At 37.8% G+C, this 27,309-nt stretch overlaps 1 protein-coding gene across 48 annotated transcripts in view; it reads left to right on the top strand.

Moving 5' to 3' along the window:
- Positions 1-27,309, top strand: part of EHBP1 (EH domain binding protein 1) — a 364,085-nt gene that overhangs the window by 67,740 nt on the left and 269,036 nt on the right. For all 48 annotated transcript variants that reach the window (XM_063789818.1, XM_054678447.2, XM_054678444.2 and 45 more), the window contains 2 exons: positions 6,324-6,381; positions 23,249-23,344. In XM_063789818.1, the coding sequence (XP_063645888.1) occupies positions 6,324-6,381; positions 23,249-23,344 (154 nt within the window). The remainder of the gene's footprint in view (positions 1-6,323; positions 6,382-23,248; positions 23,345-27,309) is intronic.

Here is a 27,309-nt window from a genome sequence, read left to right as displayed (position 1 = left end):
CCTTCTGTGTGGTCACTCAGGGGCCCAGGCTACTCTTGTCTTATGACTATGCCCTCCTCTCTGTTCTAGAATCCTGTCCATTTAGATAGTGTGGGGAAATATACTAGTTTATTATTCATTTTCTCCAGAAGTGACATAGACCCCTTCTCATGTTCTAGAGGTGAGAAGTATGATGTGACCCCATCTTAATGCCAGCATGGTGGTGGTGGTTGGAAAGGTCTGGGAGTAGGGTGCTTCTTGTAACGCCTCTCGTGATTAACACTGTGCTTTGAACAGGGAGCATAAATCTGATAGTCAGTTTACTGTTCTGCTAAAAGTTATTACTTCCCCTTTCATAATATTGTTCAAAGGTGGTAATATTAGCTACCTCTAGATTGTGAATAGACAGGAGACAGATGTCCTTGCCTCATATTCTTTACCCTATTTCTGAATTTTTCATTTTGCTTTTAAACTACCAAATATTTAACCAATTAGTGTCAGCGTTTTTGTTGTTGTTTCTTTGTTTGTTTTTTAACTGTTGAGATTTTAGTGCAGTCCCTTCATTTGATAAATTAGGGAATAGGCTCAGAGAAAGTAAGAGATATTTCTAAGGTCACTTAGTATCAGAGCTAATTCCCGGTCTAGAATTCTCTTCTACATACAGTCTGCCCTCCTTATCCGCAGGTTCTGAATCTGTGGAGTCAGCTAACTGTGACTTGAAAATATTCAGGGAAAAAAACCAATAGAAATAACAATATAATATCAAAAAATAATATAAACAATACAGCATAACAACTATATAGTATTTACATTGTTGTATTAGGTATAGTAATCTAGAGATGATTTAAACTTAGTCACACACTGCAGAAGAATGTTTTGGTCAACAACAGACCACATACATGAAGGTGGTCCCATGAGATTATAATACTGTATTTTTTACTGCACCTTTTCTATGTTTATATGTGTTTAGATACACAAATACTTAACCATTATGTTAAAATTACCTACAGTATTCAATACAGTAACATGCTGTACAGGTTTCTAGCCTAGGAGTGATAGGCTCTACCATATAGTCTAGGTATGTAGTAGGTTATACTGTCTAGGTTTGTGTAAGTACACTCCATGATGTTTGCACAGAATTGCCTAATGATGCATTTTCTCAGACTATATCTCTATCTATCGTTAAGCAGTGTGTGACTGTATACAAGAGGATGTGTATAGGTTGTATGCAAATACTGCATCATTTTATATAAGGGACTTGAACATCCTTAGATTTTGGTATCTGTTGGGGGTCCTGGAACCAATCCCCCACAGATATGGAGAGACAACTGTACTATGTCATCTTCGAAAGGTCTACTTTTATAAATTCATATCTCCTGAATTAATACAAGTTTTGTCCCCCAGATTCCTTTCCTCTTAATAACCTCCTAAGATACTTACCCTGGAGAAATGGGAATTTTAATTGATGTAGGAAAAAATGAGTGGTCTGAAAAGCATTTGTCATATTATTGTTTGGGTCTGGCCAGCCCATACTGGAATGTCATATTGACTTTGAATGCCTGAGAAAGAATGGCCCAGGAATTGAAGGAGCTACCAAAAAAGGAGGGGAGGTTGCCAGAGTCAAGTGGGGCCTATTTAAAAAATTTTGCTCAGATCTTAGGGGAACATTTATGTTAACTTAAGACAAAGAACACTACTCCCCTACTTCTGTTGACTTGGAAAACAAATTAATTTAGTTGTTTGAGGGCTTTGTGATTTCTCTGAAATTTAAACAAAATAATTTATTTAATTCTGTCTGTTCATAATTAATTCCAAACTCAAAAGTGCTGATTTGTATGTATTTATTTATTCTGCTTCTTAATAAGTGTGCAACTGATTTATTTTTAATAGCTCACTCCCCACATTTAAATACCTCCCACCAGCATAAAGTAATATAAATTCATGGTAGAAAATACAGAAAAGCATAATGACATGTAATTTTACTTCCCAGTAATAAACACAGATAGCATTTTGAGGTATTTCCTCTTGGTTCTTCTCTTATTATATCATATAGAAATATTAAAATCTATATGAAATAAACTGACCATGATATGCTAAGCATTGTCCTATGTTTGCAAATGTTCTTAGAAAATATTTTTAATGCCTGTGTGATTTTCTAGTAAATAGACATTCTGTAATTAGTCCCTCATCTTTTTTTGGGCTTTACATTGAAAGTGTCATTGTAAATTACAGTTTTTACAAATTTTAAATTTAGTAATCTCTGTGGTTGGGCAGGTTCTTTCTGTCACTGTTCATGTTTTTTCCTGAGATATTTATAAATAGTTTCTTTAAGCTAAGGTCTTTTCATCTTCTCTATGTTCTCCAAGGTTGTGCCTGGACTAGGGTAGTTGGTTTAATGGTCTGTCTCCCCACTAGATTGTGAACTTCCAGTGGATCTTTCTTTCATCCTGGTATCTCCATTGCTCAGCATGGTGTCAGGAACATAGTAGGCATTCAGTAAAATATTTGTCGAATGCTTATTATGATTATGGAAAGTGATGGGACTGATTTTCATGTGATAGTTTCGGGTTTTTCTCATGGCTTTTAAAATTTCACCTCACACATGTGTCATAATCAGAGAGTGGAAAAGAGTAAAGGAGTTAAAATTTAAGCCAGAAATGTTTTTCTTTAAACTTAGGTTTCATACACAGTAGCTAACTTAGTGGTGAAGAGGAGGGCATGCCTTAGTTGCATGCCAGGGAAAGCTCAAGCTAATTGCTTTATAATCTGAATATTGTAGCTCTCCTTTTAGCTTCTCCTCTCTTCTCCACTTCAGTCCTCTGTGCTCTTCCTCACTGTTGTCTCCTGTCCTTTTTCCTAGCCTCTTTCTTCCTTTCCAGAATTTGACGTCAGGAGCACAATTTGAGACAAAGCATGCCGTCTTCAGATTTAAGATGTTCCTTTTTAATGGCTTTGGAGATAGGATAGAAGGTGTTAAATCTTTATTTTTAAATGCACAATTTCCTTCCTTGAACAAGCCAACCAAAAGGCCTCAAATTTTCCAATGGAGCCCTTTAGACAGATTTCACAGGAAGTGTGACTGTGCATACATTTTATGTGTATGCCCATAAAATGTTTACATGTAATATATAAAAATGTGTATCATATATAGGGTTACCTACTAACTAAACTGCAGTGATGGGATAGAGATGTTAAATATGTAGTTGTTGAATTCTCTCTGAAACCCTGTCTATCAGGTTTTCTTGACTTTTTTTATAGGAAGTTGTATAATTGTAGGTTTGTTGGTAGTTGGAGAAAACGCTCACAACTGTCCTGTCTGTGGTCTCTTGGGAGTATATAAGTAAATATTTAATGGTTCTTTTCTAGTGTAGCATGAATGCTTAAAATATTAATTGTGGACAGCCAGTCATGTGGTTCTTGGTGCCCTTCTATTGAGAATAATAACCCACAGCAGTTCTTTATTTTAGAACACTCTGCCTCAGTTTGTTCCCGATAATTAAATAGTCGACTGATTACTAGTGAAGATATTTAAAATGTTAACATGACTTAAAATCACAAAAATGTTTAGCCATCTTTGGGGGCATTCATAAATAAGTGACTTTTGATCTATTTACATTCTGGGAACATCAGGCATATATACAGCTTAGGAGACCGCCCTTCTTGCTTTTTTATGCTAAAAAGCTTTCATTTTCTGAAGCACTGAGATGCGTTAAGTGGCAGGAGGGTGCTAAGCATTAGAATGAGGCAGCAGTTCAGGTGGCACTAGGAGGATGTTGTGTAGGGGAGACACTCTCATTGCCATCACAGGTAATGCCTCACTAGACTTTCAAGTCAAACAGTGGTTGTCAGCCTTGGCTGCACATTAGAGTCACCTGTGAAATTTAAAAAACTGCACACCAGACCAATTAAATCAGATTATCCAGGGCTGGAACCTAGGTATCAGTATTTAGAAACGCTTCCCTAGAGTTTTTATTTTAATGTGCAGCAAGAATGAGGATCCCTGCAAAGCTTGGATGAGTTGCAGAGATGATGTATTATATAGCTACTGGCTTCAGTTGGACCTCATCAATTATAATTAACCAATTGGGAGTTCCTGGATGAAACTTAAGGTTTATTCAGTGCCGCATATTCATTGAGCCTCAACCTTGTACTAGATTATTAGTTGCTAGGATTACAAAGATAAATAAGACATGGTTGATAAAATAGTGCAGTCTAGTGTGAGAGACAGAAATAATAAATACTTACAATGCAAGGTGTATAGAGTATTAAAATAGAAAATAGGTGTGTCTAGGTTGTTATTGGGAACACAGGCGTAATTAACTCTGAGGCTTAGAATATGGAATGGGTGGGAGGGGATGGGGCAGGAGATGACATGAGAAATGGTCAGGGTTACACAGAGAAAATGATAAATTAGGGGTTTACTAGGTAGAAAAATGGAAGAGGAAGTTTTTTTGTGTGTATTTTTTTTAAACATTGTAACATTGCAAAGATGTGAAGAAATGAAGAAATATGTGTTCAGGGGTTGGTTATAGAGCAAGATGCTTATGAGATATTTGCAGGTTATACAGCTAGAGAGATAGATCAGAGTCAAGTGGTGAGTGAAATGCCTTACAAGCCGTGTTGAGAAACAAGGGTGTCACAGGGCCAAATGCACATAGGGTCTAGATAGATCATTTTAAGGAGTGAAGCTGGTCAGGTGTGAAGCAGTTGGTAGTGTTGGAGGCTCTCCTAATCTGGACAGCATAGGCCTTGTTTAAAGGCATTTAAATAAGAACTTTTTAAAAGAGTTTAAGTTTAAAATAAAATAGAATACTCTTTCAGTCAAGTAAACCTGTAAAATTCAACCTGCAAGGGCCAGTTGGTGGTACCTTCAATTTAAGAGCCCAGCATAGGATGATAAACAAGGAAAAACTGTAAGATAGCATTTCTATAAAAGTACTGTCGAAATATAATTTCAGAGTTGAAATTGTGCTGGAGCTGTGGAGATGAGAGCATAAGTGAAGAGGTTAGTGCAGTAATCTAGGTAAAATGTTCTGGCAAGCCATCAATGTTTTCAAATGAGGTAGCTTACATTTGTTGGCTACTGTTCTCCTCTTGTTAACTTGCCATCATAGATCATACCTTCTTCCCAACCCCATCTATCATGTTGTTATACTGCACCCCATTCTTACTCACTGGAATTGTCCTAGTGCAGGTTTCTGTGTTGAACAAGGTGTTTTTTTTTTTTGTTTTAACGGTTGTTTGTTTTTCCATTGGTATAACTCTCTCTAGATAGCAGTATAGGTTTGTAGGTGGATCGCTGAGTGAGGAGTTTAAGGCTGGAGGCCTTTTATGTGTGTGTATATATATATGTATTTAATTAAATGAAATAGAAGGAAAGGTTATCTGCTGAAAGCAAGGGATTCCAGTGTAAAATGAACAGGACATAGAAAGTGGTGAAGGTCAACAAGATGAGTATGACTTTCATTTCTTGGTTAAGAAGCTTTTATCTAAGATTTTTTAAAATGAAAATTTAAGTAAAATAAGTGATAATCATAATCTTGATGTTTTTCATAAGAACAAAAGAGAACTTAGTTATATTAGGTTGATGCAGAAGTAATTGCGGTTTTAGTCGTTAAAAGGAATGGGAAAAACCACAGTTACTTTTGCACCAACCTAATTTTGCCTGAAAATGTATTATTTTTGTTTGACTTTATATTAGTAGAAGATAGAGAAGAGAAATCTGAGATTAGAAGACCTGTATTTCAGTCTTGGTTCTGCCAGAGCTTTTGATTATTTAACTTAATAGTCTTTTAAGCTTAATTAAAATAGGGATAATAGTATATACCTTGCCTATTTTTTCAGTACCGTATTGTTTTTAATGAAGATTGAGATGATTGGCTATAATAATGTTTTAAAAACCACAAGCATTGTTCATGAGATACAGAGATGCAAAAGTAGTGAATTCATAGATTTAAATTATTTTGCAAGTGCCCTTTTTATGCCTGTTTACTTCACATTAAAGGGAATAATGTGTTAGAAGTATGGTGTTAATTTATGGAGAAGATATGTGTGTGCTTTTTTTCTTTTTAAAATAGACCAGTTCTAAATATTTTATTTTACTTGGTTTGTCCCTGTGATTTAACTTGCTAAAGTATTGTTGGAAAAGGACACGGAGGAAATATTAGTTATGCAAATTAGGTCACATCTGTAGTTAACATCTACTATATTTGATAGAGCTTTATTGTAACAGTAGCTGCTTTATGTAGCCTAAAGCAGATGACATTTTTGCCCTTTTAAAGGCGCTAAAATGAAACTTTATTTATTTAAGATAAATTATGTTTAACTTTTTTTCTGTTTGGCAGGCAACCAGATAAACTGGTGGTAGTTTGGACCAGAAGAAGCCGAAGGAAGTCTTCTAAGGTTAGTGTATTTTCTAAATTTCTTACCTAATTGTTGAATACTAATTAGCAAACTGCTCTGGTTCCAGTGTAGAATATTTTAAAATATTACTTGATGTTTTGTTTTTTTTTCTTGATTGTCTACTGAAAATGGATTGATCAGATGCTATAATCTTTTAACTGCTTGTTCTCAAAACAGGAGCCAGATACCTGAGTTTTGGTCTTGGATTTGGTAATTGCTGTGGTTTGAAAAAAATCAGGTGTTGCCAATGTAATAGAATAGGTTGGTGCAAAAGTAATTGCGGTTTTGCCTTAAAAGTAATAGCAAAAACTGCAGTTACTTTTGCACCAACCTAATATAAGGAGGTGGGGAGCCTTTAAGAAGTGATTAGGGTAAGGACTTCTCCCTTGTGAATTCAATTAGGCATCCTTATAAAAGGACTTGATAGAGGGAGTTTGTTTCCTTTTTGCCCTTCTGCCTTCTGCCACATGAGGATGCACTAAAGAAGGCCCTCACCAGATGCCGATGCCTTGATCTTGAACTTCTAGCCCTTAGAACTGTGAGAAAATAGATTTCTGCTCTTTATTTATTACTCAGTCTGCGGCATGTTGTTACACCAACACAAATGGACTGAGACAGTAGCCTTGAATAACATAATAGTTAAGTAACTTCTCTGTACTACAGTGTTAAGAATTAATGATTAAACAGGTACCACTTACAAAATTGTACCTAAGATTAATTTATTTAGATTACAAGATGACGAAGTTAGGGCACACTTAAGAAGTTACGAGTTATCTGAGTCTGTTGCTGGGGTGCAGAAGAGGAGTTGGATTTTTCAAAGATTTTAATTTCTTTTGGTACTGATAATTTTGTTTGTGGGGAGTGGAACCGAATTTTATAATATTCAATAACAGTTCTACAGATATTTAAAAAATTCTATCCTGGCCAGATTCTATCCTTACACCTGTAATCCTGGCACTTTGGGAGGCCAAGGCAGGAGGATCACTTGAGGCTAGGAATTTAAGACCAGCCTGGGAAACATAGTGAGACCCCATATCTACAAAAACAAAAACAAAAACAAAATTAGCCAAGTGTGGTGATGCACCTGTAGTCCCAGCTACTCAAGAGGTTGAGATGAGAGGATCGCTTGAGCCCAGGAGTTTGAAGCTTTATTGAGCTAAGATTGTGCCACTGCACTCCAGCCTGGGTGACAGAGTGAGACTGTCTCTAAAAACAAAATTCTGTTCTAAAATAAATGTGACTATATTTTTTATTAGTATACAACGACCACAAGAATGTTTATTGAATGTTGGTTTTTCTACAAGTAGACCTGTATAAAGAAAACTTTATTAGTTTTAATTGAAATCCTACAATTTTCTGTATTTAAAATTTTTTATTTAGGGCCTCTTTTCAAGTCTTTTATTTTTATTGAGCTAAAACTTACATATGTGTAATACACAGATCTTAACTTTATAATTCAGTAAGCTTTGATCAATATGTATACTTGTATAATTACCACTTCTGTAAAGATACAGACTGTTTTAATCACTTTTTTCTTTTTTATTTTATTATACTTTAAGTTCTAGGGTATATGTGCACAACGTGCAGGTTTGTTACATATGTATACATGTGCCATGTTGGTGTGCTGCACCCATTAACTCGTCATTTACATTAAGTATATCTCCTAATGCTCTCCCTTCCCCATCCCCCCACCCCACAACAGGCCCCCTGTGTGTGATGTTCCCCTTCCTGTGTCCAAGTGTTCTCATTGTTCAGTTCCCACTTATGAGTGAGAACATGCAGTGTTTGGTTTTTTGTCCTTAAGATAGTTTGCTGAGAATGATGGTTTCCAGCTTCATCCATGTCCCTTCAAAGGACATGAACTCATCCTTTTTTATGGCCGCATAGTATTCCATGGTGTCTATGTGCCACATTTTCTTAATCCAGTCTATCATTAATGGACATTTGGCTTGGTTCCAAGTCTTTGCTATTGTGAATAGTGCCGCAGTAAACATACATGTGCATGTGTCTTTATAGCAGCATGATTTATAATGCTTTGGGTATATACCCAGTAATGGGATGGCTGGGTCAAATGGTATTTCTAGTTCTAGATCCTTGAGGAATCGCCACACTGACTTCCACAATGGTTGAACTAGTTTACAGTCCTACCAACAGTGTAAAAGTGTTCCTATTTCTCCACATCATCTCCAGCACCTGTTGTTTCCTGACTTTTTAATGATCGCCATTCTAACTGGTGTGAGATGGTATCTCATTGTGGTTTTGATTTGCATTTCTCTGATGGCCAGTGATGATGAGCATTTTTTCATGTGTCTTTTGGCTGCATAAATGTCTTCTTTTGAGAAGTGTCTGTTCATATCCTTCGCCCACTTGTTGATGGAGTTGTTTGTTTTATTCTTGTAAATTTGTTTGAGTTCTTTGTAGATTCTGGATATTAACCTTTTGTCAGATAAGTAGGTTGCAAAAATTTTCTTCCATTCTGTAGGTTGTGTGTTCAATCTCATGGTGGTTTCTTTTGCTGTGCAGAAGCTCTTTAGTTTAATTAAATACCATTTGTCAATTTTGGCTTTTGTTGCCATTGCTTTTGGTGTTTTAGACATGAAGTCCTTGCCCATGCCTGTGTCCTGAGTGGTATTGCCTGGGTATTCTCCTAGGGTTTTTATGGTTTTAGGTCTGACATTTAAGTCTTTAATCCATCTTGAATTAATTTTTATATAAGGTGTAAGGAAGGGATCCAGTTTCAGCTTTCTACCTATGGCTAGCCACTTTTCCCAGCACCACTTATTAAATAGGGAGTCCTTTCCCCATTTCTTGTTTTTGTTAGGTTTGTCGAAGATCTAATGGTTGTAGATGTGTGGTATTATTTCTGAGGGCTCTGTTCTGTTCCATTGATCTATATCTCTGTTTTGGTACCAGTACCATGCTGTTTTGGTTACTGTAGCCTTGTAGTATAGTTTGAAGTCAGGTAGCGTGATGCCTCCAGCTTTGTTCTTTTGGCTTAGGATTGTCTTGGCAATGCGGGCTCTTTTTTGGTTCCATATGAACTTTAAAGTAGTTTTTTCCAATTCTGTGAAGAAAGTCATTGGTAGCTTGATGGGATGGCATTGAATCTATAAATTACCTTGGGCAGTATGGCCATTTTCATGATATTGATTCTTCCTACCCATGAGCATGGAATGTTCTTCCATTTGTTTGTGTCCTCTTTTATTTTGCTGAGCAGTGGTTTGTCATTCTCCTTGAAGAAGTCCTTCACATCCCTTGTAAGTTGGATTCCTAGGTGTTTTATTCTCTTTGAAGCAATTGTGAATGGGAGTTCCCTCATGATTTGGCTCTCTGTTTGTCTGTTATTGGTGTATAAGAATGCTTGTGATTTTTGCGCATTGATTTTGTATCCTGAGACTTTGCTGAAGTTGCTTATTAGCTTAAGGAGATTTTGGGCTGAGACAATGGGGTTTTCTAAATATACAATCATGTCATCTGCAAACAGGGACAATTTGACTTCCTCTTTTCCTAATTGAATACCTTTATTTCTTTCTCTTGCCTGATTGCCCTAGCCAGACTTCCAACACTATGTTGAATAGGAGTGGTGAGAGAGGGCATCCCTGTCTTGTGTGAGTTTTGAAAGGGAATGCTTCCAGTTTTTGCCAATTCAGTATGATATTGGCTGTGGGTTTGTCATAAATAGCTTTTATTATTTTGAGATACGTCCCATCAATACCTAATTTATTGAGAGTTTTTAGCATGAAGGGCTGTTGAATTTTGTCGAAGGCCTTTTGTGCATCTATTGAGATAATCATGTGGTTTTTGTCTTTGGTTCTGTTTATATGCTGGGTTACATTTATTGATTTTCGTATGTTGAACCAGCCTTGCATTCCAGGGATGAAGCCCATTTGATCATGGTGGATAAGCTTTTTGATGTGCTGCTGGATTTGGTTTGCCAGTATTTTATTGAGGATTTTTGCATGGATGTTCATCAGGGTTATTGGTCTAAAATTCTCTTTTTTTTGTTGTGTCTGTGCCAGGCTTTTGTACCAGGATGATGCTGGCCTCATAAAATGAGTTAGGGAGGAATCCCTCCTTTTCTATTGATTGGAATAGTTTCAGAAGGAATAGTACCAGCTCCTCCTTGTACCTCCGGTAGAATTCGGCTGTGAATCCATCTGGTCCTGGACTTTTTTTGGTTGGTAAGCTATTAATTATTGCCTCAATTTCAGAGCCTGTTATTGGTCTATTCAGAGATTCAACTTCTTCCTGGTTTAGGCTTCGGAGGGTGTATGTGTCCAGGAATTTATGCATTTCTTCTAGATTTTCTAGTTTATTTGTGTAGAGGTGTTTATAGTATTCTCTGATGGTAGTTTGTATTTTTATGGGATCGGTGGTGATATCCCCTTTATCATTTTTATTGTGTCTATTTCATTCTTCTCTCTTTTCTTCATTATTAGTCTTGCTAGCAGTCTATCAATTTTGTTGATCTTTTCAAAAAACCAGCTCCTGGATTCATTGATTTTTGGAAGGGTTGTTTGTGTCTCTATTTCCTTCAGTTCTGCTCTGATCTTGGTTATTTCTTGTCTTCTGCTAGCTTTTGAATGTGTTTGCTCTTGCTTCTCTAGTTCTTTTCATTGTGATGTTAGGGTGTCAGTTTTAGATCTTTCCTGCTTTCTCTTGTGGTATTTAGTGCTAGAAATTTCCCTTCACACACTGCTTTGAATGTGTCCCAGAGATTCTGGTATGTTGTGTGTTTGTTCTCATTTGTTTCAAAGAACATCTTTATTTCTGCCTTCATTTCATTATGTACCCAGTAGTCATTCAGGAGCAGGTTGTTCAGTTTCCATGTAGTTGAGCGGTTTTGAGTGAGGTTCTTAATCCTGAGTTCGAGTTTGATTGCACTGTGGTCTGAGAGACTGTTATAATTTCTGTTCTTTTACATTTGCTGAGGAGTGCTTTACTTCCAACTGTGTGGTTAATTTTGGAGTAAGTGTGGTGTGGTGCTGAGAAGAATGTATATTCTGTTGATCTGGGGTGGAGAGTTCTGTAGATGTCTATTAGGTCTGCTTGGTGCGGAGCTGAGTTCAGTTCCTGGATATCCTTGTTAACTTTCTGTCTTGTTGATCTGTCTAATGTTGACAGTGGGGTGTCGAAATCTCCCATTATTATTGTGTGGGAGTCTAAGTCTCTTTGTAGGTCTCTAAGGACTTGCTTTATGAATCCGGGTGCTCCTGTACTGGGTGCATATATATTTAAGATAGTTAGCTCTTCTTGTTGAATTGATCCCTTTACCATTATGTAATGGGCTTCTTTGTCTCTTTTGGTCTTTGTTTAAAGTGTGTTTTATCAGAGACCTGGATTGCAACCCTTGCCTTTTTTTGTTTTCCATTTGCTTGGTAGGTCTTCCTCCATCCCTTTATTTTGAGCCTATGTGTGTCTCTGCACGTGAGATGGGTTTCCTGAATACAGCGCACTGATGGGTCTTGACTCTTTATCCAAATTGCCAGTTTGTTTCTTTCAATTGAAGTATTTAGCCCATTTACATTTAAGGTTAATATTGTTATGTGTGAATTTGATCCTGTCATTATGATGTTAGCTGGTTATTTTGCTCGTTAGTTGATGCAGTTTCTTCCTAGCATCGATGGTCTTTACAATTTGGCATGTTTTTGCAGTGGCTGGTACTGGTTGTTCCTTTGTATGTTTAGTGCTTCCTTCAGGAGCTCTTGTAGGGCAGGCCTGATGGTGACAAAATCTCTCAGCATTTGCTTGTCTGTAAAGTATTTTATTTCTCCTTCACTTATGAAGCTTAGTTTGGCTGGATATGAAATTCTGGGTTGAAAATTCTTTTCTTTAAGAATGTTGAATATTGGCCCCCACTCTCTTCTGGCTTGTAGAGTTTCTGCCGAGAGATCTGCTATTAGTCTGACGGGCTTCCCTTTGTGGGTAACCTGACCTTTCTCTGTGGCTGCCCTTAACATTTTTTCCTTTATTTCAACTTTGGTGAGTCTGACAATTATATGTCTTGGAGTTGCTCTTCTTGAGGAGTATCTTTGTGGCGTTCTCTGTATTTCCTGAATTTGAATGTTGGCCTGCCTTGCTAGGTTGGGGACGTTCTCCTGGTTAATATCCTGGAGAGTGTTTTCCAACTTGGTTCCATTCTCTCTGTACTTTCAGGGAGATTGGTGTACTTTCAGGGGATTGGTGTACTTTCAGGTACACCAATCAGACGTAGATTTGGTCTTTTCACATAGTCCCATATTTGTTGGAGGCTTTGTTTCTTTTTGTTCTTTTTTCTCTAAACTTCTCGCTTCATTTCATTCAGTTGATCTTCCATCACTGATACCCTTTCTTCCAGTTGATCGAATCGGCTACTGAAGCTTGTGCATTTGTCACGTAGTTCTCATGCCATGGTTTTCAGCTCCATCTGGTCATTTAAAGAGTCCTCTACACTGGTTATTCTAGTTAGCCATTTGTCTAATCTTTCTTCAAAGTTTTTAGCTCCTTTGCGATGGGTTCGAACTTCCTCCTTTAGCTTGGAGAAGTTTGATCGTCTGAAGCCTTCTTCTCTCAACTCATCAATGTCATTATCCGTCCAGGTTTGTTTCGTTGCTGGCGAGGAGCTCCATTCCTTTGGAGGGGGAGAGGTGCTCTGATTTTTAGAATTTTCAGCTTTTCTGCTCTGTTTTTTCCCCATCTTTGTGGTTTTATCTACCTTTGGTCTTTGATGATGGTGACATACAGATGGGGTTTTGTTGTGGATATCCTTTCTGTTTGTTAGTTTTCCGTCTAACAGTCAGGACCCTCAGCTGTAGGTCTGTTGGAGTTTGCTGGAGGTCCACTCCAGACCCTGTTGCCTGGGTATCACCAGCGAAGGCTGCAGAACAGCAAATGTTGCTGAACAGCAAATGTTGCTGCCTGATGTTTCCTCTGGAAGCCTCATCTCAGAGGGGTACCCGGCCGTGTGAGGTGTCAGTCTGCCTCTACTGGGGGGTGCCTCCAAGTTAGGCTACTCAGGGTTTAGGGACCCACTTGAGGAGGCAGTCTGTCTGTTCTCAGATCTCAAACTCCCTGCTAGGAGAACCACTACTCTCTTCAAAGCTGTCAGACAGGGACATTTAAGTCTGCAGAGGTTTCTGCTGCCTTTTGTTCAGCTATGCCCTGCCTCCAGAGGTGTAGTCTACAGAGGCAGGCAGGACTCCTTGGGCTGCGGTGGGCTCCACCCAGTTCGAGCTTCCTGACCGCTTTGTTTGCCTACTCAAGCCTCAGCAATGGTGGGTGCCCCTCCCCCAGCCTTGCTGCTGCCTTGCAGTTCAATCTCAGACTGCTGTACTAGCAATGAGCAAGGCTCTGTGGGCGTGGGACCCTCCGAGCCAGGAGCGGGATATAATCTCCTGGTGTGCCGTTTGCTAAGATTGTTGGGAAAGCGCAGTATGAGGGTGGGAGTGACCCGATTTTCCAGGTGCTGTCTGTCACAGCTTTGCTTGGCTAGGAAAGGGAATTCCCTGACACCTTGCACTTCCCGGGTGAGGCAATGCCTTGCCCTGCTTTGGCTCATGCTCGATGGGCTGCACCCACTGTCTTGCACCCACTGTCCGACAAGCCCCAGTAAGATGAACCCGGTACCTCAGTTGGAAATGCAGAAATCACCTGTCTTCTGCATCGCTCAACGCTGGGAACTGTAGACTGGAGCTATTCCTATTCGGCCATCTTGTAACCACCCCCACTTTTTTCTTTTGTTCCTCTTCTAGGCAGTTCCCAACCCTCAGAGGTGAACACTGTTTTGATTTTCTGTTACCATAAGACTAGTGTTGCTTGTTCTTGAGTTTCATGTAAAATAGTACAGTAGTACAGTCAGGCTTGTTTCGCTTGGCATAATGTTTTTGAGATTTGTTCATGCTGTTTTGTGTTTTGGTAGTTTATTTGTTTATTGCTAAGTAGTATTCCTCCATGCAAATATACTACAATATGATTATCTCTTCCTGTGTTGATGAACATTTGTTTTTTTTTTTCCAGTTTTTTACTCTTGTGAATAAAGCTGCTATAGACATTATTGTACAAGTGTCTTTGGGGAAAAGTATTTTTTTATCTTGGGCATATCCCAAGGAAAGGCATAACCAGGTAATAGGGTAGGTTCATTTTTAACTTGTAAGAAATTGCCACGCACTCTCACCAGCAATATTGAAGAGTTTCAGTGGCCTCACATCCTGAGCAGCAGCATCTTTAAAGCATATGTTTATAGTTTGAGAGCATTATAATTTGAATGCCTTCTTACCATTAACATATGAGAAGGGGTTCTAAAAAGAAACATAACATTTGTTGGTCAATATAAGCTTTTGTGGGAAGGACCAATATAAGTTTATCCACTAAGTATAATAGGTGAATATGACTAGACCTATAAATTTTAGAAATAGCCTCTAAATGTTTTTAGTTATCAACAAAAAACGATTTATCTCTTTTAATAATTAGCTTGAATGCCACATTCAGGGCTTGAAAAAAAATTAGATAGCAATTATTGTCTAAGAGAAAATGAGAAACATAAGGAAATGCGTTAGATTATAGGTCAATTAAGAATACCCTGGCTGGTTGTGGTGGTTCACGCCTGTAACCCTAGCACTTTGGAAGGCTGAGGCAGATCGATTACCGGAGTCCACGAGTTTGAGACCAGCCTGGGCGACGTGGTGAAACCCCCCTCTACAAAAAAAAAAAAAAGAAAAGAATACCTATATTTGATGTTTGATATTCTTTTTTATTTCATTGCATTTACATTGAAAAGATTGAAAAGTTAGTCAAATAATTTCTCTGTGAGGTCCAGATTCTTTTTCATATTGTATCAAACATTGTTTGAATCCAGAATGCAAACATATGAGGCTACAGGTTGATTTTCTTAGAATATAATATTTTCTAGAAGAAATTACTTATTGTTGGATGAATTTTCCATTTGTAATGCTCTTAACATTTTAAAATCTTCCCTGAATACGTTAGAATCATTGTGATTTCTCTTGAAACACAGATGTACTTCTTGTGAAAAGTTAGTATGATGCAGTATGTTCATGTATTTATGAAAATGCTGTTTTAGGCTGGGCGTGTTGGCTCATGCCTGTAATCCCAGCACTTTGGGAGTCCGAGGCAAGTGGATCACCTGAGGGTCAGGAATTCTAGACCAGCCTGACCAACATGGTGAAACCCCATCTCTACTAAAAATACAAAATGAGCTGGAAGTGGTGGCACATGCTTGTAATCCCAGCTACGCAGGCGCTGAGGCAGGAGAATAGCTTGAACCCGGGTGGTGGAGGTTGCAATGAGCTGAGATCGTGCCATTGCACTCCAGCCTGGGCAGCAAAAGTGGAACTCCATCTCAAAAAAAAAAAAAAAGACAGAAAATGCTGCTTTATAAATTGTACATAATAAGCTAAATAGGGAAATAAAAATAAGTTCCAGAAACTATGAAGGAAATGATTATATTATTATAAAAGTTAAGCAACTGAAAAAGAAATCTTGAGAGTGAGATCCATGACATTTCAGAATGATTGAAAAACATTTGTTTCCAGCTGCTAAGTTAGCTATCAGTTACGTTAAATCTAAAGACTAGAACCACTTTTTATTCTGAAAGACCTTTCTGTTTTCTGATGCTTTTCCTTTAAAATATATGTTACTTGCTGCTAAGTACCACTTAACTCACATAGCAGGAACAAATCTCTGCAACTGTTGGTCAGAAAATATATATATATTTTAAGACAGGATCTTACTTGTTGCCCAGGCTAGAGTGCAGTGGTATGATCACAGCACTGCAGCCTCGACATCCCTGGGCTCAGGTGATCCTCTGACCTCAGCCTCCCAGGCAGCTGGAGAGGCATGCACCACCATGCTGGGCTAATTTTTTGTTTTTTTGTAGAGACGGGATTTCACCATGTTGCGCAGCTAGCAGAATATATTCTAGCTTTTACTTTGTACTATGTTTTAGAAAGAGTTTGAACTACATGATAATCCTTTCTTTCTTTCTTTCTTTCTTTCTTTCTTTTCTTTTCTTTTCTTTTCTTTTCTTTTCTTTTCTTTTCTTTTCTTTTTTTTTGAGGCAGAGTCTTGCTCTTGCTCTGTCGCCCAGGCTGGAGTGCAGTGGGATGATCTCGGCTCACTGCAACCTCTGCTTCCTGGGTTCATGCTATTCTCCTGCCTTAGTCTCTCGAGTAGCTGGGATCACAGACATACGCCACAATTCCCGGCAAATTTTTGTGTTTTTAGTAGAGACGGGCTTTCACCATGTTGTTCAGGCTGGTCTCAAACTCCTGACCTCAAGTGATCCACCTGCCTCGGCCTTCCAAAGTGCTGGGATTACAGACATGAGCCACCATGCCCAGCTACAATAATCATTTCTTTTTGGCATCTGTGTAGCTTACTATTTTTCTTTCCTGATTCTCAGTATATTATCTATTTTTATTTTTAAAAGTTTAGAATTGACACCCAGATAGGTCAGTTCATTACCTGATTAGACAATAAAATAATAAGACGCCTTCCGTAGTCCCAGCTACTCGGGAGGCTGAGGCAGGAGAATGGCGTGAACCCAGGAGGCGGAGCTTGCAGTGAGCCCAGATAGCGCCACTGCGCTCTGGCCTGGGCTAAAGAGCGAAACTCTGTCTCAAAAAAAAAGAAAAAAAAAAAATTTACTTCTCAGTTTATTGCTCACTCTTTTTTGAGGTACGTGTCTGAATTTGGAGCTAAATATACTAGGATCTCATTATAGAATCTTTGTTTTGTTTTTGAGACAGTCTTACTCTGTCACCTAGGCTGGAGTGCAGTGGTGTGATCTCGGTTTTCTGCAACCTCCACCTTTCAGGTTCAAGCAATTCTCATGCCTCAGCCTCCTGAATAGCTGGGATTACAGTCATGCACCACCACACCTGGCTAAGTTTTGTATTTTTAGTAGAGATAGCATTTCACCATGCTGGTCAGGCTGGTCTCAAACTCCTGACCTCAGATGAGCCGCCCGCCTCAGCCTCCCAGAGTGTGGGATTACAGGCCTGATCCACCACATCTGATCCTAGAATAATTTTTGATTGAGAGAATAATTACCCTGAGTAGTTAACACAATATGCAGCTTCCCTTCCTCTTCTCTTTAAGTCATGGCTTTTATAACAAAGATTTTTGTCAGGCTGCAATTGATTTGTATATGCTTAAATAAATTATGTTTCAGTACAATATGTGACAGTATTGGAATCAGGGCAGTTAGGATAGACCAGAAAAATTATGGCAGAGTAGTTATGTTGCCCTAAATCTTACTAGAAATTTAGGCTCACAGAGAGGTTGGAGAATTCCAAAAAGAAACCATAACTTTAAAATCCTCACCAATTTTTTTTCATGGCATTACCACCTTTACTTCCTTGCTCTGTGGTTGTGCTACAGCCTTTGCAATGTGCTACCATTTCAAGAAGGAGAGTACAGCTAGCTGCAGAGCTTTGGCTAATGACAGTTATGTTGACAACTCTAAGATGACTTTATATATGACATCTTATGTGGATATATGCAGTTTTAAAAATTGAAAATTGTCAGTTTAAAAACTATATGGCATTTGTAAATTTTCACTGAAATATTTCAATTTTACAGGAATCAGAAATAACGAATGATTGCTAACTCTGTACTTAGTTCTGTACTAGGTACACGTTTTTTAGGTAAGAATATGACATGAAATAATTAGCGAATGAGACAGTTTATAGAGTCACCCAAAATTGAGAAGTGTTGCCTTTTTCCAAGTTGGTTTTTGGCAGATGTCAAAGGATCTTTGATGTGACTTGAAATGTGAGGAAAATTGTAGAAGGGGACCAGGATAATGTATCCTAACTTTTTCTGCCATTAGCTGTACTAGGATATTGGCAAATGATTAAATAATCTGCCTTTCCTAACTATACTAAGGAGCCAAATGGCTGTACGTGTGTTCCTGTGCCTACTTATTTTATAGGGAAATCCTTTCTATTACTCAGAATGAAAAATGATCAGGGCTCTCGTAGTGCTGATGTTTGCCAATATGGTGTGCTTTTTCTTTTGTTTTTTTGAGATGGAGTCTCGCTCTGTCATCTAGGCTGGAGTGCAGTGGCGTGATCTTGGCTCACTGTAGCCTCCACCTCCCTGGTTCAAGCGATTCTCCTGCCTCAGCCTCCCAAGTAGCTGGAATTACAGACGCCCACCACTATGCCGGCTAATTTTTGTATTTTCAATAGAGACAGGGTTTCACCATGTTGACCAGAACTGGTCTCAAACTCCTGACCTCAAGTGATCACCTGCCTCAGCCTCTCAAAGTGCTGGAATTACAGGCATGAGCCACCGTGCCCAGCCAGTGGTGTGCTTTTTCCTATATCAACCTCTTAAAAACCTAAATTAGTGTCTCTGTGGGTTAGTACAATTAGATATTTATTACCACAACTCTTTCTAGTTACCTGTATTAAACTTGTCATTCTTTTTCTAGGTTCAGATTACCACTGTTTGAGGTAAAAGTTGTAGTAAATTCTTAGAAAACAGTAACACTATTTTTTTTTTGGTCAGATTTTCCACTTTGAATGTCCTTGGTTTCTTCTCTGGTGAAACTTACTGATCCTCTGCTTTCTACTAGTACAGTTGTCCCTAGGTATATACGGGGGATTGGTTCCAGGACCCCTGTGTATACTGAAATCTGCACATAAAGTCCTGAAGATGGCCCTGTGGAACTTGCATATGTGAAAAGTCAGCCCTCCACATATGCAGGTTTTGCATCTTGCGCACACTGATTTTGGTCTGCTTTTGGTTGAAAAAAATCTGCATGTAAGTGGAACTGTGCAGTTCATACCTGTGTTGTTCAAGGCCAACTGTAAATAATAATTAGCTAAACGATAGAAAGCTGGCCCTGACTGTACTCATTGTCAGCTATTTAGCTAGACTAATTGATACTATTACAGTGTCTTAACTCAGCCAGGTTGTACAGCCCCAGAAGGAATATCAAAAAGCCAGAACTCGGTTAGACCTTTTTGCTGGGAGAGAGTTCCTGGATAGAATGGTAAGAAAGAAGCAGTGTACTAGCAACTTAGGAACTAGCATACTAATGTCTCCTTTTATTAATCATAATAAAAAGATTTTAGTTTGTTAAGCAGATTGTATTTTTGTTTGTTCAGCAGTCTAATTACTATTCCCTGATCCAGGACTGAGGATTTAGAGGACCAAGCTTTAGGATACCTGAGGAAATTATCTGAAGCTATCATCTCCTAACTCTGCCCAGTTGTTAGACGGTCTCCATATTCCCTGCTTTTCCCACTTTTGATCACTGTGTCATACACTGAAATATTAAGTCCTAAGGGATAGAAGACTATTTTCTTGACTACCATGCAAATCAGAGATAGAGCAGGGCATGATATGGGTTTGGTGAGTCATGGAGTCTGGGCTCTCCTCCTGGTTGCTAGTATGAGTTCATGCAAACCATTTACTCTTTGCTTGCTTCAATTTCCTTATCCAGGTCTGAATTAGATCTAAAGATATTTTCAGGTCTAAAAATCTCTGATGGGTATTTTTCATTGAGAATTTAATAGGTAGCCTTGTCTTTTCTGCTGGGGATGATTAGAAAGATTCAGTGATTACACTCTTTTTCTAACATTTTTATTGCATGGAACAACTATGAAAATTTAATTGTGGGAAGCTTGAAGAGACCAGAAAAACAGCTTGATTAACCATAAGAGTTAAGGTTGTTATAAGTTTTCAGAATTAAGTATGTGGAGTTTTAATTAAGTATTAAGAGTGGAGTTTTGATTGATTATCTAGGGTGCACAGAAATTTACTTTTCAAAATGGAGATTGTTTACTTTGTGGAGTTTTTGTTTTAGGGCTGTCAACAGACATGGAAATAGGGGACTAGAGAAATCTCTGGAGAGATGTTTTTTAATCAAGAAAACTCTGTTCTGTACCTTTCACTATGGTATGCTAAGTCTCGTGATGAGCCTCTGTTTCCATCTCTGTACCTGAAGTTTTGTGACAGGGTGGCAATAGAAAGAGAATAGAGGGAGAATTATTGACAATTCATAAATTGGATTTGGTGTACACTGTTAAACCTGTATCTTCTTTTGGCATTTTAACTAGTAAGATGTGATAAGATTTGCATGGACCTAAGTTTACCTAATCTTGATCCCTTCTCGGTTCCTTGGCCCAGGTTCAAATCAAATTCTGCTACTTACTTTCTGTGTGATCTTGGGCAAGTTTGTCCCTCAGTTTTTCAGTCTGTTAAATCTGCTGCCTGACTTGCATCTGCACTCATATACTGTAACTTCTTTTTCTATTATTATGGAAGAATGGTCTGTGCTTCCAGGAAGGATCAATCTGTCTTATTGTATACTGTTAAGGACATTAGCAATTCTCCCTTCTCTCTTCTGCATCATTAGATTTTCCCTCTCAACTGAATATTTCCCATCAGCATAAAATATTTTTCTCTTCTTAAAATTCTCTTCTGCCACGATTTTCTCCACTAGCGCCAACCTGTTTCTTTTCCTTTCAGCAAAACACCCCAGAGGAGTTGAGTATATTTGCTCTCTTCAATTTGTTTCTTCCCATTCTTTCTTAAATTCATTCCAATCAGGTCTTTGTTCTCATCACTTTACTGAAACTGCTCTTGTAAAGTTATTAATGCCTTCTCAAACTCATACTCCTGGGCTCAAGCTATCCTCCCACCTCAGCCTCCCAAGTAGCTGGGATTCCAGGCATCAGCCACTGTACCTGGCCTTATTAATGGCTTCTGCTTTGTTAAACCCAGTGACCGTTTTTCAGGCCTCATCCTATTTGACTTGTCATCAACATTTGGCACAGGTGATTGTTCTCTTCTTGAAACACTCTTACCACTAGACTTTCAGGATGCCACACTTTTGCTTCAACTGATGGGCCTTTGCTGGCTTCTTCATTTTCTTGACCTGTTTAATGTTTTTCTCCGAGACTTAGTCTTTGGAGCTTTATATTCTTTATCTGTACTCACTCCCTTGGTATTATCTGTATTCTTAAACTTTAAATATTACCTGTATGCTGACAGTTCCCAAATTTGCAGCTCCAGACACGTAATCCAGCTGCTTACTTGAACATCCACCCTTGAATATCTAAGAGGCAACTCATATTTAATGTGTGTGAAATGGAGCTTCTGAACTTATTTCCCAAATCTGTCCTTTCTATAGTCTTGCCTCCTATCTGTTAATAGCAATTCCTTTCTTCTAAAAGGTAGAAGCCTTAGAATCAGCCTTGGCTACTTTCTTTGTCTCTTATAATCAGGCAGCACATCTTGTGGACTCTACCTAGAAAATATAAAAAGATACCCAGAATCTGGCTCCTTTGTACCACTTTTCTACCACCCCAAGCCAAGTAACCATCACATCTCCCTTGGATTATTGCAGTAGCTTTTTAATTGATCTGCCTGTTTCTCTCTTATGTTTGGAACCTGTTCTCAAAACATTAGCCAATATAAGCCTGTTGAAACATATTAGATTGTCATTCCTCTCCTTGAAACCCTCCAGTGGCTTCCCATTTCACTCAAAATATAAGTCAATATCTTTGCAATGACCTACCAGGGCCTTATATGATTGGACCCTCCTTTATTTCTCTGGCCTTGTGTCTTACTGCTATCCTCTTGACCACTCTGTTCCAGCCACATTGCCCTCTTTATTATATAAGAGCCTCAGCACCTTTCCAGTTGCTGGTTTTTCTCCCTAGATACCTCTTTTCATGCATTTACATGTCTGATTCCTTTACCTTGTTTTGTTTTTGGCCTTCTCTCAAGTGTCATCTTCTCAATGAAGTCTTCTCTAAGCACCCTATTGAAAAATATTACCTTTTCTTACCCCCAGTTCTTCTTCCCTACTTTTTTTTCACTACAGCACTTACCTCTACCTAACATATTATATATTTTTCTTAATTGTTCTGTTTGTGTTCTCTTCCCACTGTATTGTAAACTCCCCCAAGGCAGATTGTTTTTCACTCCTCCAGGGCCTAGAACAGTGCTTGGCAGATAGTATCAATTAAGCAAATGAGTGAATGAATGAATGAATAATAGAAGAACATCATAAGGTTCTTATGTAGATTAAATGAGTTTAACATAAGTAAATTCTTAAGACATGGACCGGCACATAGAAAGTACTCTATAAGTGTTAGCTTTTATTATAATTTTCATAGCATGTCCATGGACAGTCCTGTAGCCAATAGAGGTGAAGACTTAGTTGAGTTGAGATGTCTTGGCATGCCATCTTCCATTAGCTCAACTTTGACTAGAAGTTCCACAAAGGAAGAACTATGGTGGTTACCCCCAAATTTTGGAGTGTGGAGGTTCCTTAGGGAACCTTGATAATCAAGATTTACAAGGAAAAAAATACCTATAATTATCAGTACTAGGAATATTACCTGGAGAAACTGATGCTGTTCTTTATCTGCCCCAAATAAACATTACAGTTTAGTGGGAAATGAACTTAAATGCAAAGTTATACAGTTAGTTTTTTCTTTTAAAGTATGAATTTGTCTTAAAGTTCCTAGTCCACAAAAATAATTTTTAAAATATCTCTTCTAATAAAATACTTTAAACAGATAGTAGCTTTTGAATACATGAGACATCATGTTTTCATCATTTTTGCATGTTCTTCTGTGTGTATGAGGGGATGAAGATTTGTTTACAGATAGTAATCTGTAGCTGTCATATGATATAACTATCTTGGCCCAAGCTTAATGCTTGAAAAGTTTTATTTGATTAAGCATTTTTGTTTCAGGGATACTACATAGGGTCAATATACCATTGTAAATTACTAACATTGCATTTCCTGTACTTCATATTGAAGGTATCATTTTATTCTGGTAAATTACTAACATTGCGTTTCCCGTACTTCATATTGAAGGTATCATTTTTATTCTGGTAGGCACATAGCTGGCAACCTGGAATAAAAAATCCCTATCGTGGTGTTGTTGTGTGGCCTGTTCCTGAAAACATTGAAATCACTGTAACACTTTTTAAGGTAAGTTCCATTTTTATAGGCTATAGAATTTATTATATAACCAGGGTACCAAATGACAGAATATTTCAGTGTTCATTGTTCTATACATTTGTGTCCAGTCTGGTACCTACTGTGCATTATTTTTAGGGACATAGCAATTTATAACAATGCAAAGGAATCGCAGTATTTCATGGTTTATAAAGTCGGGGATCTTCTTGAACTTGTTACAATTCAGATCAGCTGACATAGTTCTTTTACCACTTCCTACACTCTACCCACAGAAAACTATAAAATGCCTTCCCTGTGGAAAGCTGAGGAGTGTGGAATTCTGAGTCTTGACCTTCATTTTGTTAGCCTTGTTTGATAAAAGATGCTTTAAAATTAGTATATGATAAATATCTTATTAATGTTAATGTAACAAGATATGTTTTAAATTGATATTTGATAAATATTTTATTGATATTAGTATTTATAAGTGTTGCTGCTTAAAGGCAAAATGCTGGTTGTAAATTCAAAGCACCTCATAGAGGAGGTGCTTTTTAAGAAAGTTATCAGTATGTTTAATTTTTCTGTGATTTAACCAAAAATTAATTTCTTTAGCCTGCTTTTGAGATTTGAGTTAAATTGAAAATAGCTGTTTCCAGTAAATTTTTTTTTTAAAAAGACTTTTAGGATTTTGAGAAGGACAATGGCTCTTCAAGCTATTTTTAATTTTTCTCTTTAGTGCAGTGCTAAGAAAGGAGACAGTAGAGGGAGAGTAGGATATAAAAAAAGGCTTAATTGAATTACGCTAGAAGCAATTCTCATTACAAATGTTTTTGTCTGCTCAGTAATATGGTTAATTATGTAGAGATACCATTTTTAAGTGCCTTGGAAATGAACATCATTGCTGCTTATTTTACATCTTTTTACTGACTTGGCCCTGTAAGATGTGCCTCTTGGTCTCATTAAAATTATTCTTTGGTAAAAATTATTTTAGGGATAATAGATTATCTGTGCTTTAAAACATATTTCATTGCTTTAAGAGTTAATATATGTCATATGTATATGGTGCTGTTAAATATTTATTAATTTATAAGATATATATTCATTACTTCATTAATCCAATATTCTTGAGAGCCTTGGTATGTGCCAGGTACTTTTCTAGATCCTGGGGGCACGGTGCCTACACTGAATCAACAAAGTGGGTAAAAGTCAGACAGACCTGGAACAGCAACATAGCTTAAACACTAGTTGTGCATTGTGGGAAGCTGCATCTCTTAGGTTTCATTTTTCTGCTCTGTTAAATGGGAGTAAAGATAGTACCTATCTCATAGGTTGCTATGATGAGTAAAACACTTAGCACAAGAACTGGGACATGGTGTTGCTCAGTAAATATTTTATATTATTATTTTGATACTAACTGTGCTGGAGCTGTGCTGCATTCCTCAAAATACAAAATGAGAGGGGAGGGATAGGCAGGGAGAATGGTATGATGTCTCCCCTGCATTGCATCACACTGTATTACTTGCTTTCTAAAGTAGTACTCTCTGTGCCCTAAGTGCATCATGGAAAAGCTCTTTCAACCTTTATATACAATTCTTTTTCTCCTTAAAACCAGTTTATTGGCAGAGCCAGCTGTGGAAGCAAATATTAAGTATATTTTTTCCACTTCCCTTTTCTTTCTACCCTTTCCCTGTTCACCACCACCAAAGAAACTTATTTTGGCAGGTTTTTATCTACCTATGTGAATTTACTCATAAAAATAGTTGCTTCAATACAGCTCAAACTCAGCCAGCTGCCATGCTATTATACTAGAAAATGAGTAAACAGGCATAAGAAGTAACTAAGGAGTTTGGAATTTATCTCATAAGTTGTAGGGGTTGTTAAAGAAATCTGAGTTGGTACTGATATGGTCAGAACTGTGGTTTGGGAAAATTAATCTGTGTACAAGATTGAATGGAGATCAGAGAGACCGAGAGAATGCTCCAGTCACGTTCATCTTGAAATAGCCTAGGTACGATCTCAACTATGGCAATAGAAATAGAAGATCATTAGTAGACCAAAGTGGAATCAATCATAAATAAGATGTTTCTCTTTGAGAAACATGGGACCTGAGAGACCCAGTAGGGAAATATCAGAGTCCATCTCCCATCCGTGTATGCTCAATCTTAGAGTGCAATGTTGAGCCAAAAGCATGCTTTATCGAGATAATCTCTCATTCTCTTGATACCTCCATTCCTACCTCACCTCTGATACATGGAGTGGACTTGAGTAAGTTAAATGGGCATGTAATGTGACCCCACTACTTTTCTCTCTGTTTCTTATACTTTGTTGCCTTTTGCCTTTACTTACTCTAAAATCTGTGGAAATCTTATATAATCCCACCCAGCCCAGATGTTTTCTCTTTCATGAAGTTTTTCTTGTTCATTCTTGTAAGAAGTAGTATGTCATTTTCTAATCTCTGGTAAAATCATTTATTTCATTCATCATACATTTATTTGGATTTAGAACTACTGTGTTTGTCTTTGAAGGCAAGGACAACTGTCTTTGAATCCATGTAACATCTCTACAATCCCTTATATACTAAGTCCCCCATAAATATTTCTCAAATAAATGCTTGCAAAAGTGTGCTTCATTAAAAAAAAAAAAAAAAAAAAAAAGGTTGCATTTGGTTGTAAGATCCATTACCCTTTCTCAGGTTTCTAAGGTATTTCTGGGGTTAATGAGGGAGAGGTAAGAGGAAGGGCATCAGTAGCCCTGCTGATTTGCCATTTTGTCTAGATTATCAAGTCCCTTTTAGTGCTTTGAAATTCCAACTGTTTATTTAACCTCTGCACTGAAGAAAACTTTGCCGCTAGCGGTACTTTTAAGATACATACAGGTATAAAAATGAAGGCAGGGCTTTATGTTAGCATTTAATATCTTAATAAGCTGCTTCTTAATAGTACATTTACTGGTTTATCTGTCTCTGATCAGGTAGAGTTAGTGAGGGAAGATAGTGATATGCATCAACAAAAATAAAATAGAGGATTTCTTAATATTAAATAATGATTATAATTTAGATAAATTATGGAAGTATTATAAAAGTAGGGTATGACCAGGCACAGTGGGTCATGTCTGTAATCCCGACACTTTGGGAGGCTGAGGTGGGTGATCGCTTGAGCCAAGGAGTTCAAGACAAGCCTGGGCAACATGGTGAAACCCCATCTCTACAAAAAATACAAAAAAACGGACCAGGTGCAGTGGCTCACTCCTGTAATCCCAGCACTGTGGGAGGTTGAGGCAAGGAGATCATTTGAGCTCAGGAGTTCAAGACCATCCTGGGCAACATGGCAAAACCCTGTCTCTTTTGAAAATACAAAAAATTAGCTGGGTGCAGTGGTGTGTGCCTGTAGTCCCAGCTACTCAGGAGGTTGAGGTGGGAGGATTGCTTGAGCCCAGGAGGTGAAGGTTGCAGTGAACCAAGATCATGCCCCTGCACTGCAGCCTGGACAGCAGAGCAAGACTCTGTCAAAAAAAAAAAAAAAAAGTCAAGACTAAGAAAATCACTCAAAACCATGCATTTACATGGAAATTAAACATCATGCTCTGGAATTACTTTGGGGTAAATAATGAAATTAAGGCAGATATCAAGAAGTTATTTGAAGCTAATGAGAACAACGATGCAACAGACCAGAATCACTGGGACACAGCTAAGGCAGTGTTAAGAGGGAAATTCAAAGCGCTAAATACCCATATCAAGAGTTAGAAAAATCTCAAATTAACAACCTAACATCACAACTGAAAGAATTAGAGAAGCAAGGACAAATCAACTCCAAAGCTGGCAGAAGACAAGCAGTAACGAAAATCAGAGCTGAACTGAGGGAAATAGAAAATGAAAACTCATTCAAAAGATCAACAAATACAGAAGTTGGTTTTTTGAAAAAATTAAGATTGATAAGCTGCTAGCTAGACTAATAAGAAAAGAGAGAAGAGCCAAATAAACACAATTAGAAATGATGAAG

Source organism: Pan troglodytes, chromosome 12 (genome assembly GCF_028858775.2).
Source record: "Pan troglodytes isolate AG18354 chromosome 12, NHGRI_mPanTro3-v2.0_pri, whole genome shotgun sequence".
Lineage (NCBI taxonomy): Eukaryota > Metazoa > Chordata > Mammalia > Primates > Hominidae > Pan > Pan troglodytes.
Note: the sequence above shows the minus strand (reverse complement) of the source record. Positions and strands in the feature narration are given on the sequence as shown.